At 39.5% G+C, this 12,723-nt stretch overlaps 1 protein-coding gene across 1 annotated transcript in view; it reads left to right on the forward strand.

Moving 5' to 3' along the window:
* Positions 1-12,621, forward strand: part of LOC308499742 (uncharacterized protein) — a gene marked incomplete at its 5' end in the record, with an annotated part of 22,738 nt that extends 10,117 nt beyond the window's left edge. The window contains one exon of the mRNA XM_081053571.1: positions 9,017-12,621. Within this exon, the coding sequence (XP_080909697.1) occupies positions 9,017-9,330 (314 nt within the window). The 3' untranslated portion in view covers positions 9,331-12,621. The remainder of the gene's footprint in view (positions 1-9,016) is intronic.
* Positions 12,622-12,723: the final 102 nt, after the last annotated feature.

Below are 12,723 nucleotides of genomic sequence, written 5' to 3' on the forward strand. Positions count from 1 at the left end.
AGAGTACAATTGTTTAGTTTCTATTAAAAAAAAAAAACAACTGGATGGCAAAAGACAGATAAACTGATCTCTTTTAATTAAGCTACACCATTAGGCCATTAAGTGAATGTTGAAGAGATGTGCCGGGTAGTGTGTTGAATATAATGTGTTACTTAAAAGCTTTAATAACCACAACTTTTTACCTGCCTGCTACAGAGATGTGATTGCACCATCAACCAAATTGTTGTCAAATGAAAAAAAATGCATAAAAGATGTTAAAATCAACCCTCTTTTACTCATTAAAGTCTTCTAGTGCTTCATTAATTTTAATGGTATAATCTAGTTCTGATTGAAGTGCACCTGAATGCAGTTAGTACCTCATCAGGACTGATGAGTTCCAAGTAATTCGGTCCATGTCTGCAGGGTGATCCCACATTCCATGTCTCTGTTTGCATGTACTCTATGCATGTTTGCCCATGCCTTCAGCCGCACAGCTTTTACAGTCCAAGAGCCCACTCTCTTCTTTTTTGGCCCACCTGCCCTAGTTAAAAGAGATTTCTATTGTCAGAGCTGCTTTTATACTAACAACTGAGTTTTGTACAAACAAAAGAAAAGATTTTGTGGAGGTGCCAAAAATATGACATCTCTTCCCAGAATCTTTGGACTGAATATAGATATAGCCTATATGAATCAAGTGCATTTTTGAAAAGTAGGGAGTCTGATGTATATGCTAAAAAGTAAATGACAGTATCAGTTCTTTGTACGTCCACTGTAACTTAAATTTCATAAAACAAATTTTTTTTTTAAAAAAACACCTCTTAAATCCTACTTTTACAATTCCATAATTATCTCTTTCAAACTAGATTTACTCATTGTCAAATATAGGTTATGCTTACAGAATGAATACATGATTAATTATGGTATACCTCTTTAACCCTTGACCTCTGGTGTGGGTCTTTTCACAGCTCTAAGGTAAGTAACTCATCAAACATATGGGCCCAAAACAAGAAGGTCAGACGCTCTAACCCCATCCCCACCATAGAAACAAACAAGGAATTAGACATTAGTAGCAACTGGGTAGGGCTTTCTCCAGTGATGTGAAAGGCCTGTCCAACAGATGGGATCCCTCCATCCTCCTTTTCTAGGTTCCATGATAACCATTTGCCTTCTCTTCATACAGGTTTTTCACCAAAGGGGTAAAATGTAGTTCATTTGGCTGCCTTTCCTGAATCATCTGGTTGCAGTTTTGCAGTTCTTAGTTTAGTCTTTGATCCCAGGCAGTTCTTTGGTTTATTTAGCTAATCTCCATTATGTGCAGATTTTTCTAGTTTAAATTTCAGGTGGCAGTTTTATTTTCTTTTTTCTTTTTTTGAGGTTTTTGAGGCTCCATCACATATGTTCTGTTTCTCAATAAAATTTTAAGCCCCTATGTAGTTCCCTACAAATACAAAAAAAAAAAAAAAGATATTTCTAATGTAGAATGATGGTGATTATTTCATTTCTACCTTGATTATTGGAGTAAATACAGCAGACATCCCATAATTTTCCTCCATTTAAACTAATAGCAGCTATGTATCCTTTCACATTAAAAAATTAGGCTTGATTCTTTTTTTTTTTTACAGTTTTTTTTATTAGTTTCAGGTGCACAAGACAAAGTAATACTTAGACATTCATCATTTATATCCCTCACACTGTGAACCTCCCTGCCCCCATCCACTATCCCTCTGACATCACACAGAGCCGTTACATTTCCACTGTCTCTTCCTAATGCTGTACTCCGCTTCTTGTAAGTATATACTTACATATATATATACATATAACTGGCATTATTGTTCAGCTTCAGGTGTACAGTGCACTGATCAGGCGTCTACATCATCCCTGAGGTGGTCTCCCAAATGGGACACGTGTTGCAACCTGCACAACACAAGCCGTGGGAAGGCAAGGGAGGCGGCGAGGGTTAAAGTATAATAAAGAGACAGAGACTCATATACAGTTAAATCACAGAGGACCAAGGGACTCGCAGCCTCAAGAGACTGGAGCCCCATATCAGGTCACTGACAGTATTTATTCATTACAAACCATGAACATCACATGATTAGAGGCAGGGTCTGTGAAACTCCAACACCATTTCAAAAAAACGATTTCAATACCCAATTATTTGTCCCAAAGCAGCCGAAGCATCTCGTCCCAAGATGACAGGTGCTGTGTGCACCACCTGGGGGACAGTCTCTCACGGTGCAACTGCCCCATGAGCTGAGCAGAAAGAGCATGATCTTATTGCTCTGATGGGCCTCTCACAATAAGGTGAGAGGGAGCAGCAGTGGCAAGTGGCAGCTTCCCACAAGAACAAAAGGAAGAAGGGGCAAGGCTCCCTCATGTTATTTCTTATAACAGCTCATTGGGGTCTCAACGGGGTCCCGTCTGGCTTGAGTTGTCCCTCCCATGAGGAATCTTACTCGTCGTTGACCGCAGACCCTTCTCTTAAAGACCAGATGGAGAGACTCAGGATATCATAAACTCAATCCCAGAGAGACACAGTCCCACAAATTCTCCTTTCCTTAGGGAAAGGTTGGGGGGGACAAACGACTAGGCTGCTGTGTGACCACAGACACGTGTCCATTGGATCATTGGATACCCTACAAAATCTTTACAACATTATTGATTACGTTTCCCAAACTAATTTTCAAAACCCCATGGCCATCTTGTGGTCACCGACTGTTTTCTAATCCCCTCACCTTCTCCTTTATCCCCACCCCCCCGCCCATCTAGCAACCCTCAGTTTTCCTCTATGTCTCCAAAACTGTTTCTGATTAGTTCATTCACTTATTCTTTTCTTTAGATTCCACATATAAGTGAGATCATATGGTATTTGTCTTTCTCTATGACTTATTTCACTTAACATGTTCTCTAGGTCCATCCATGTTGTTGCAAATGGTAAGATTTCTTCTTTATGGCTGCATAATACTCCATTTTATAAATGTACCACAGTTTCTTAATCCAGTCATCTACCGATGGGCATTTCAGTTGTTTCCATGTCTTGGCTATTGTGTATAGTGCTGCAATAAACATAGGAGTGCATAAAGATTTTTGAATTGGAGTTTTGGATTTCTCCGGATAGATACCTAGGAGTGGAATTGCTGGATCATAAGGTAGTTCCATTTTCAGATTTTTGAGATACCTCCATACTGTTTTCCATAGTGGCTGCACCAATCTGCAATCCCACCAACAGTGCACAAGCGTTCCCTTTTCTCCACATCCGTGCCAGCACTTGTTTGTTGATTTCTTGATGATAGCCATTTTGACTGGGGTGAGGTGGTATCTCATTGTGGTTTTTATTTGCATTTCTCTGATGGTTAGTGAGGTTGAGCATTTCTTCATATGTCTGTTTGCCACCTGTATGTCCTTTTTAGAAAAATGTCTCTTCATGTCCTCTGCCCATTTTTTAATTGGGTTGTTTGGTTTTTTGGAGTTGAGTTGAGTGAATGTTTTATAAATTTGTGATATTAACCCATTATCAGATATATCTTTGGCAAATATCTTTTCCCATTCAGTAGGATCCCTTTTTGTTTTATTGATAGTTTCCTTTGCTGTGAAGAAACTTTTTAGTTTGATGTAATCCCACATATTTATTTTTTCTCTTCTCTCACGCGAGGGGATATATCAGTAAAAATCTTACTCCGGGTAATGTCTGTAAAGTTTTTTCCTATATTTTCTTCTAGGTATTTTATGGTTTTTCAGATCTTATATTTAAGTCTTTAAGCCATTTTGAATTTACTTTTGTATATGGTGTAAGGAGGTGGTCCAGCTTCATTTTTTTGCATGTATCTGTCCAGGTTTCCCAACACCATTTATTAAATAGACTGTCTTTACCCCATCATACATTCTTGCTTCCATTGTCGTAGATTAAATGGCCATATAGGTATGGATTTCTTTCTGGACTCTTTTTCAGTTCCATTGATCTATGTGTCTGTTTTTATGCCAGTACCATGCTGTTTTGATTACTGTAGTCTTGTAGTATAATTTGATGTCAGGTATTGTTATACCTCCCACTTTGTTCTATTTCTCAAGATTGTTGAGGCTATCCGGGGTCTTTTACAGTCCCATATAAATTTTAGGATTATATGTTCTATTTCTGTGAAAAACATCGTTGGTAGTTTGATAGGAATTGCGTTGAATATGTATATTGCCTTAGGCAGTATGGACATTTTAACTATATTAATTCTTCCTATCCATGAACATGGTATGTGTTTCCATCTATTTGTATCTTCTTTCATTTCTTTCTTCAGTGTCTTATAATTTTCTGAGTACAGATCTTTTACTTCTTTGGTTAAATTTATTCCCAGGTACTTTATAGTCTTTGGAGCAATTGTAATTGGATTGCTTTTTTAATTTCTCCTTCTGATGTTTTATTATTGGTATATACAAATGCGACTGATTTCTGAATATTAATTTTGTATCCTGCTACTTTACTAAATCATCTATCAGCTCTAATAGTTTCTTGGTGGAGTCTTTAGGGTTCCCTATATATAGTATCATATCATCTGCGTATAATGACAATTTTACTTCCTCCTTACCAATTTGGGTGCCTTTTATTTCTTTTTCTTTTCTGATTGCTGTGGCTAGAACTTCCAGCACTATGTTGAATAGAAGTGGAGAAAGTGGGCAACCTTACCTTGTTCCTGATCTTAGGGGGAATGGTTTTAGCTTTTCCACATTAAGTATGATGTTAGCTGTGGGTTTATCATATGTGGCCTTTATTATGTTGAGATATGATCCCTCTATTCCTACTTTCTTAAGGGTTTTATCATAAATGGCTGCTGGATTTTATCAAATGCTTTTTCTGCATCTATTGATATGATTGTGTGATTTTTATTTTTCATTTTGTTAATGTGGTGTATCACATTAATTGATTTGCAGATGTTGAACCACCCTTGCATACCAGGGATGAATCCCACTTGATCATGGTGTATGATCTTTTTAATGTATTGCTGAATTCTGTTGGCTAATATTTTGTTGAGGATTTTTGCATCTATGTTCATTAGCGATAGCGGCCTGTAGTTTTCTTTTTTTGTGGTGTCTTTGTCTGATTTTGGTATCAGGGTGATAGTGGCTTCGTAAAAAGTGTTTGGGAGTCTTCCCCCCTTCTGGATTTTTTGGAAGAGCTTGAGAAGAATAGGTGATAATTCTTTTTTGAACATTTTCTAAAATTCACCTGTAAAGCCATCTGGTCCAGGGCTTTTGTTTGTTGGGAGATTGTTGATTACTGATTCAATTTCCTTGGTAATCAGTCTATTCAGGTTTTCTGTTTCTTCTTGAGTTAGCCTTGGAAGGTTGTACGCCTCTAGAAAATTGTCCATTTCTTCCAAATTGTCAAATTTGTTGGCATATAGTTGTTCATAGTAATTTCTTAAAATTTTTTGTATTTCTGCGATGTCTGTTGTCACTTCTCCTCTTTCATTTCTGATTTTATTAATTTGGGTCCTCCTTCTCTTTTTTTTTAATGAGTCTGGCTAAAGTTTTGTCAATTTTATTTATCTTCTCTAAGAACCAACTCTTGGATTCATTGATCTTTTGTATTGTTTTTCTGGTTTCTATTTCATTTATTTCCGCTCTGATCTTTATTATCTCCTTCCTTGTGCTCCCTTTGGGCTTATTTTGCTGTTCTTTTTCCAGATCCCTTAAGTGTGAAGATAAACTGTTGATTAGTGATGTTTCTTGTTTCTTTAGGTAGGCCTGCAATGCTATGAATTTCCCTCTTAGGACTGCTTTCGCAGCATCCCATAGATTTTGGGTCGTTGTGTTTTCACTTTCATTTGTCTCGAGATATCTTTTGATTTCTTCCTTGATCTCCTGCTTGACCCATTCATTATTTAGTAACATGTTATTCAGCCGTCATGAATTGGTGTGTCTTGCAGTTTTTTTTTCTGTAGTTCATTTCTAATTTCATAGCACTGTGGTCAGAGAAGACAATTGGTATGATTTCAATTTTCTTAAATTTATCAAGACTTGTTTTGTGGCCTAACATATGGTCTATCTTGGAAAATGTTCCATGTGCGCTTGAGAAGAACGTGTATTTTGCAGCATTGGGGTGAAATGCTCTGAAAATAGCGATTAAATCCAAGTGGTCCAATATATCATTTAAAGCTGTTGTTTCCATATTTATTTTATGTCTGGAATACCTGTCCCTTGTTGTCAGAGGTGTTGAAGTCCCCTACTATGATAGTATTACTGTTGATCTCTGTCTTTATGTCAGTCAATATGTTTTATATATTTAGGTACTCCTATGTTGGGTGCATAGATGTTTACTAGGGCTATGTCCTCTTGTCGGATCCATCCCTTTATTATTATATAGTGCCCATCTTTGTCTTTTAATATGTTCTTCATTTTAAAGTCTATTTTGTCAGATATAAGTATTGCAACTTCAGCTTTTTTCTCATTTCCATTTGCATGAAATATTGTACTCCAACCCTTCACTTTCAGCCTGTGTGTGTCCTTTGATCTGAGGTCTCTTGTATACAGCATATACAAGGGTCTTGCTTTCTTATCCACTCAGCCACCCTATGTCTCTTGATTGGAGCATTTAATCCGTTTACATTTAAAGTGATCATTGATATGTACATAGTTATTGCCATTTTTAAATTTGTAGTTAGATTGTTTTCATCTTTTATTTACAGAAGTCCTTTTAGTATTTCTTGCAATGCTGGCTTGGTGGTGGTAAATTCCTTTAGCTTGTTAATTTCTCGGAAGCTCTTTATCTCTCCATCAACTGTAAATGATAGCCTTGCTGGATAAAGCACTCTAGGTTGTAGGCCTTTGTTTTCCATCACTTTGAGTATCTCCTGCCACTCCCTCCTGGCCTTCAATGTTTCTGTAGAAAAGTCATTTGATAGTCTTATGGGAGTTCCCTTGTGTGTAACCCTCTGTCTTTCTCTTGCTGCTTTTAGGATTCTTTCTTTGTCTTTAACCTTTGTCATTTTAACTATAATGTGTCTTGGTGTGGACCTGTTCGGGTTTATTCTGGTTGGAACTCTTTGCACTTCCTGGGCTTGTATATTGCTTTTCTTCATCAGGTTAGGGAAGTTTTCGGACATTATTACTTCAAATATGTTCTCAATCCCTTGCTTCTTCTCTTCACCTTCTGGTATTCCTATGATGCGCATGTTTTTGCGCTTGATGTCCCAGAGGTCTCTTAAACCATCTTCATTGTTTTTCATTCTTTTTTCTTTCTGTTGTTCTATTTGGGTGATCTCTGCTAACTTGTCTTCTAAGTCGCTGATTCGATCCTCTGCTTCATCTAACCTGCTGGTAATTCCTTCAAGTGAGTTCTTTATTTCGGTAATTGTGTTCTTTAGTTCTAACTGGTTGTTCGTTATGATTTCTACATCCTTCTTTATGTCGTCTCTAAGCTCCTTAAACATTCTTATCATCAGTATTCTGAACTCTGTCTCTGATAGGTTGGTTACCTCTGTTTCATTTGGTTCCACTTCTGGAGGTTTCTTCTGTTCTTTTATTTGGGACATGTTTCTTTGTTTCCCCATTCTGGCTGACTCTCTGTGTTTGTTTCGATGTGGTAGGTAGATCCCCTAGAGTTCTTAGTTCTTGCTGGGTTATCTTATGTAGTATGTGTCCTTTATGTTTGACTTGCACTACTTCGTTCTTCTCCTCTGCGTGTGCTCCAAAGGTGACTCTTGTGTTGTGTATATTGTCCTGTTAAAGAAGATCTTTAATTGCTTTTCCCTTGTGAGTAGGTGGGGTTAACTCCTAGGCTGACTAGCTGTGAGACTTGGCTCTGCCCACAGCAGGGTGTTCCGCTGCGTGAGGGTTGACCACTTAAATGTGGTTTGGCCTCTATGGGCTCTTGTGCCTGTAGAGAATTCCCTCTGGGTGTGTGACTTGTAGGTCTACCCGGTAGTACTCTGGTTTGGTCTGGAGTTGGCCTCTGGATATGTTGAATCTTGTGCCTCTTAAGCTGGGCTCTGGTAGGGCAATTTCAGAACAAAGCAAATCACCAAGCACAACAACAACAAAGAAAAAATCAGACATTCACACGTAAAAACAGCCGACAACCCCCACTCAGCACAGGCAAAGATATCAAAGATATACAGACAAAACAAAACAAAACAAAACAAAACAAAACAAAAAGCAGCACCAGTCTTGGCTTAAGCCCACCAAGTAATCTCCAGGTTGTCCTCTGTTGTACCAAAGAGTCCTTTGCCTGTTGTGCAGGCAGAGCCTGTCACCTGGTGCCCAGAGTGATGTTGGGACTGCAGATTTAGATGCGTGGGGCTGAGGGGTCTGGATGGTAGTTTTTACAAAGTCAGTGCAGTTTCTGCCCTTGTCTGCATATATGCACACAGAGTAGCACCACCAGCCCTGTGTCCAGTTCTCCTGAGTCTTAGGGCTCTTCTTCCGTGTGTGTGTGTGTGTGTGTGTGTCTGTGTGTGTGTGGCTGGCGGGAGATTTCTGAGCTACTGAAAGCCCAGAGCTGCGTCTGCCGCCTTCTGCTGATCCCTGGGAGTGCCTCCGCAGTTGTAATTGCCCTGCCCTAGGCAGGCCAGAAAGGGTGGGGTCTGGGGATGGAGGGGTCTTCTCTCTCCTAGCCGAGCCATGTCACACTCTTCCCGCAGGCCAGAAAAGGTGATGGCTGGGGGTAGAGGAGTCTCTTCTCTCCAAGCCCAGCAAAAATCACTCTTTCCAACCTCTTCCCTGGGTCAGAGCTGCCTGCCAGTCTTCCCAGAGCCTGAGCACTAAGGCTCCTCTGTAATCTGACACTACTCCTCAGCTTGGAGGCCAGTTTAAGTCTCTGGAAAAGCGGGGATAGGATTGGAAGAGCGGGGTGGGGTATGGAAGAGCCCAGGTATGGAGTATGTGTCCTTTGTCCTAGCGCCCAGCTGTAGGTCTCACTGAGGTTATTGCCTCAAATGCTGGATATGCTGCCCCCTCGGCGGGAGAGATCAGCTGTGGGACGCAGGGAAAGAGCCCACCTCCTGGCTTTTGTGTTCTCTGTTACATCCTGGGATCACCTGTGTCTCTGCAGCTGCGGATGCCGGCAGTGTTTCCACCGCCGCAGATGCCAGCCGCATTTCCACAGCCGCAGATGCAGGCCGTGTCTCCACAGCCGAAGGTGCGTGCTGCGTCCCCACCACCACAGGTGCGGACCACTTTTCCACCGCCACAGATGCCAGCCACGTACCTACAGCTGCAGATGCGGGCCGCGTCTCCACTCGCTCCCTTCCCTCTTCCCCTGCTCGCCCAATTTGCCCAGCTGCAAGTAATCCTTGCACGAGTCACTTAGCTGTTCTGCATGATGAGCAGAGAGTCCTTCGAATGGGTTATATGTCCCGTTTGTGATAAGATCCAGAGGAGACCTCAAAAAGTGCGCCCTGCTGCCGCCATTCCTATGATGTCACTCAAAATTAGGCTTGATTCGATTTTAAATTTTAAAAAGCTATGAAATATTTTTGACATTCGAAAAAAGAATAATAGACTTCTGATGTCTGGGGACCAGCAGGTGAGAAGAGGAGTCTTCACTGAAACGGGTGATCAATCCTGACAGCAGAGGAGACAGCTGCTTTTTACACACTTGGACAGGGAGGAATAGGTGTGGAAACCAAGTGATGCCCTTGTACTATTGGAATCAGGTGTGATACAGCGCAGGCCCAAGAAGGATGTAATTACCAAGGCTTCAGGTTTTAGGGTTTGGCTCATACGACAAAGTAAGCCACCAAAGTCTGCCAAAGTGATAGATGAAGAGGAAAATTTAGAGTGGAAACTGGAGGAGGTTGAAGAGGAGTACCAGTTGCAGCAATGGGACTTGAGTTCATACCACTACCTTCCCTTTTCTAAGATGTTCCTAAAGGAAGACCAATCCATGGGGGCCACGAAGAAGCTTCTCCAAGAAGTGAGTCTGTGATGCAAAGAGTGGACCCTGGTGGCCATGAAAATGTATCACTGAACTCTTCTCTTGCATAAAAACTTCACTGACTGCCCCTACAGGTCAACCATCATGTTCATATTAAGGCCAGGCTTCCGGTGTCTGCTTTCAGCTTGTAAATGGACAAGGCTCATTCTTCTTGCCTTAGGAGATGCAAGACTCTTCCAACAGGCATGAAGACTCCCCTTGGCCTGCGTGAAACTTTCTTGGAACTGTTTTGTAATCTGGGACTTTTCATTCCCAATCTTTCTTTCTTTCCTCTCAGTCTAGTGCCAAATCACTTTCATGTTGAACACTGTCTTGACATCTGCTTCTTGGTGGGTCCGAGAAGCTTTTTGGTAAGTCCTCTGGATTCTTTCTGGTACTTTGTCTATTTGTTCTATGGAATACTGAAAGAGGAATTTGTGTATTGCTTCCTCTTTCAGTTCTGTCCATTTGGGCTTCATGTATTTTGAAACTTGTTATTAGATAAACATATTTAGAATTTTTAAGTCTTCTTAATGAATTTACATGTACATACACATGAAATGTCCTCGTTTATCCTTTCCTCTGAAATCTACTTTAAGAATTGAATAGAGCCTGTGAAATAATAGGGGAAAAAATGTATCTATATCTCTGCCCTCAGTTCCTGGCTCAGAGCTGCTAAAATCCTTGTAATTTCTTAAGTGATAAGAACACTAGAAGCATCTTTTGTTCTAATATTTCATCTTTGACTCTGGTTCCTGACACAGCTCCTAAATCCCTTGGGATGTCCTAGGTGATAGGAGTGTCTTTCATTCTAACAAGGTGACTCTCGGTGCGCTCCTAGATAGCTGCAGGAGGGGAGCTGGTCACCAAAAGACTAAGTCATGACTAGAAGCTTGGAATTCCCACCCACCTTCCATCCTCTGGGAAGGGGAGAGGGACTTGAGATCGAGTAATGATCAATCATGCCTTCTTGATGACACCTCCAAATAGGATCAATATGAAGAAAACCACTTAGGCATATCATAGGCAAACTGCTAAAGAACCTAAGTCAGAGAAAAATGCCACATTACATATAGAAGAACAAATATTTTCATAACCATGGACTTTTCATCAAAAACCACGGAAATCAGAAGACAGTGGAACAAAATATTTAAAGAGTTGAAAGAAGGAAACGAAGAAAGAATTTAATGTTTATCGAGCCAGGTAATTAGGTCTGTGACTTCCAAAATGTGAATTTCATCCCATTAATGTGTTGTGAAATCAATTTAGTGGGTCACAATCAGCATTTTTTAAAAACTGAAAGAATAGGATGGCATATAATAGAAAAATATCATAGTGCATCTCAAATAGTAAGGATAAAAATTACGTGAAATATTTATTTGGGTTTTACATACATACACATTCATACTTGCATACTCATATATGTGTGCACTGGGTTCTAATGAAAAGGAAAAAATGTAAGTCGCTGCCTTATATTATTTAATAACCATAAAAATTTTGTAAGCCATGAATTATTTCCATTTTACAAATGAAACCAAGACTCTATTAAATAATTTTCTCTTGATCATATAGCTGGTTAATGGCTGAGCCTGAATTTAAGGCACAGTTTTTGACCTCAAAACAACTTCTTTTGGCTGCTCTCAAAGTATACTCTTTTATTAATTTTGGCCTGAGGGTAGAATAACCAGTTCCCTATAAGTAGACATACTGTGACAGCACAGAAGTCAAAGAGAACGACCCATATTTCTCTTCCCCCATGGAAAGGAGCTGGAATGACGGCTGGGAAGCCATCAAAATCTACTCTAGCTGCCATCTGCCTCAGATACAAGGAATAGAGCAACTTAGAAAGGTCCCATGACTCAGAACCATGCTCTATTCCATCATTGCTTCTTGAATATTGATCAAAGTAGATCTTCGTAAACAGGAATTGCATGCTATGATTGACTACTTTGGCTGAAAGATAAGGCATTTGATTAAAATTTTAATTAATACTTAAAAGCCTCTATCTCTTCTAATTGACTCATTTTTCACATAATTTTTAAATTTATTTTCGCTGTAACATTGCCAATGTGCTTGTTTCTTGTGGCAAAGTATAACACCACGTCTGCAAACAGGATCATGTTCAAATGTTTGGCAATGCTTGAGGAGAAAGGATATTTTTGTATCCAATTCAGGTGCTATTACATGATCTGAAAATTGTGTGACAAGCTGTCAGGGAAGGATATTTTATGAATGTGGAGGATTTCAACAAAAAGTGAGGTGCCAGACTGAGTGTTTAGGAATCCATTTTAGTCTTGGTTTAAATGACTGTCTTTAGTTAACATCTTGTTCTTAAAGAGTAAAGTGGCACATGAGTACATTTCTGGTAATACAGTAAAAGTCAAACAGCCACACAAATCAAGAGTTTCAAATGTAGGTAATTTAAAGATTAAGTACTAACAGTGTGTATGCAAGCCAATATCGAATGCAAATGTTAGTGTAGTTATGAGTAGATCTAACAGCCAACGATGAGAAATGAATTAGAGAAAAGTACAACAAAAAAAGGGCAGAGACGGTAACTGTATGTCATACCTTAGATCTTCAGTTGATTCTTGTTGTTAATGAAATTAGTAATGTTGCTTGAGATGTTGTGATGTAGATAACAAGGCTTGCTTTCCTTTTATATTAGTAGCCATATATTGTTTTGCCAGTGCTTGTTTTTCAGTTTTCTTAAAAAAAGAAAAATGTTGGTATATACCTCTATCTGGTCTCTTCAGCTTATTATTGCTTATGTTTCTTTAGCTGTATGAATTTGCCTTCCTTTGCCACTTACTCTTATAAAACCTTTCAGAAGAGGGACCAAG

This window comes from Rhinolophus hipposideros (assembly GCF_964194185.1).
Source record: "Rhinolophus hipposideros genome assembly, chromosome: 7".
In the NCBI taxonomy this organism is placed as follows: Eukaryota; Metazoa; Chordata; class Mammalia; order Chiroptera; family Rhinolophidae; genus Rhinolophus; species Rhinolophus hipposideros.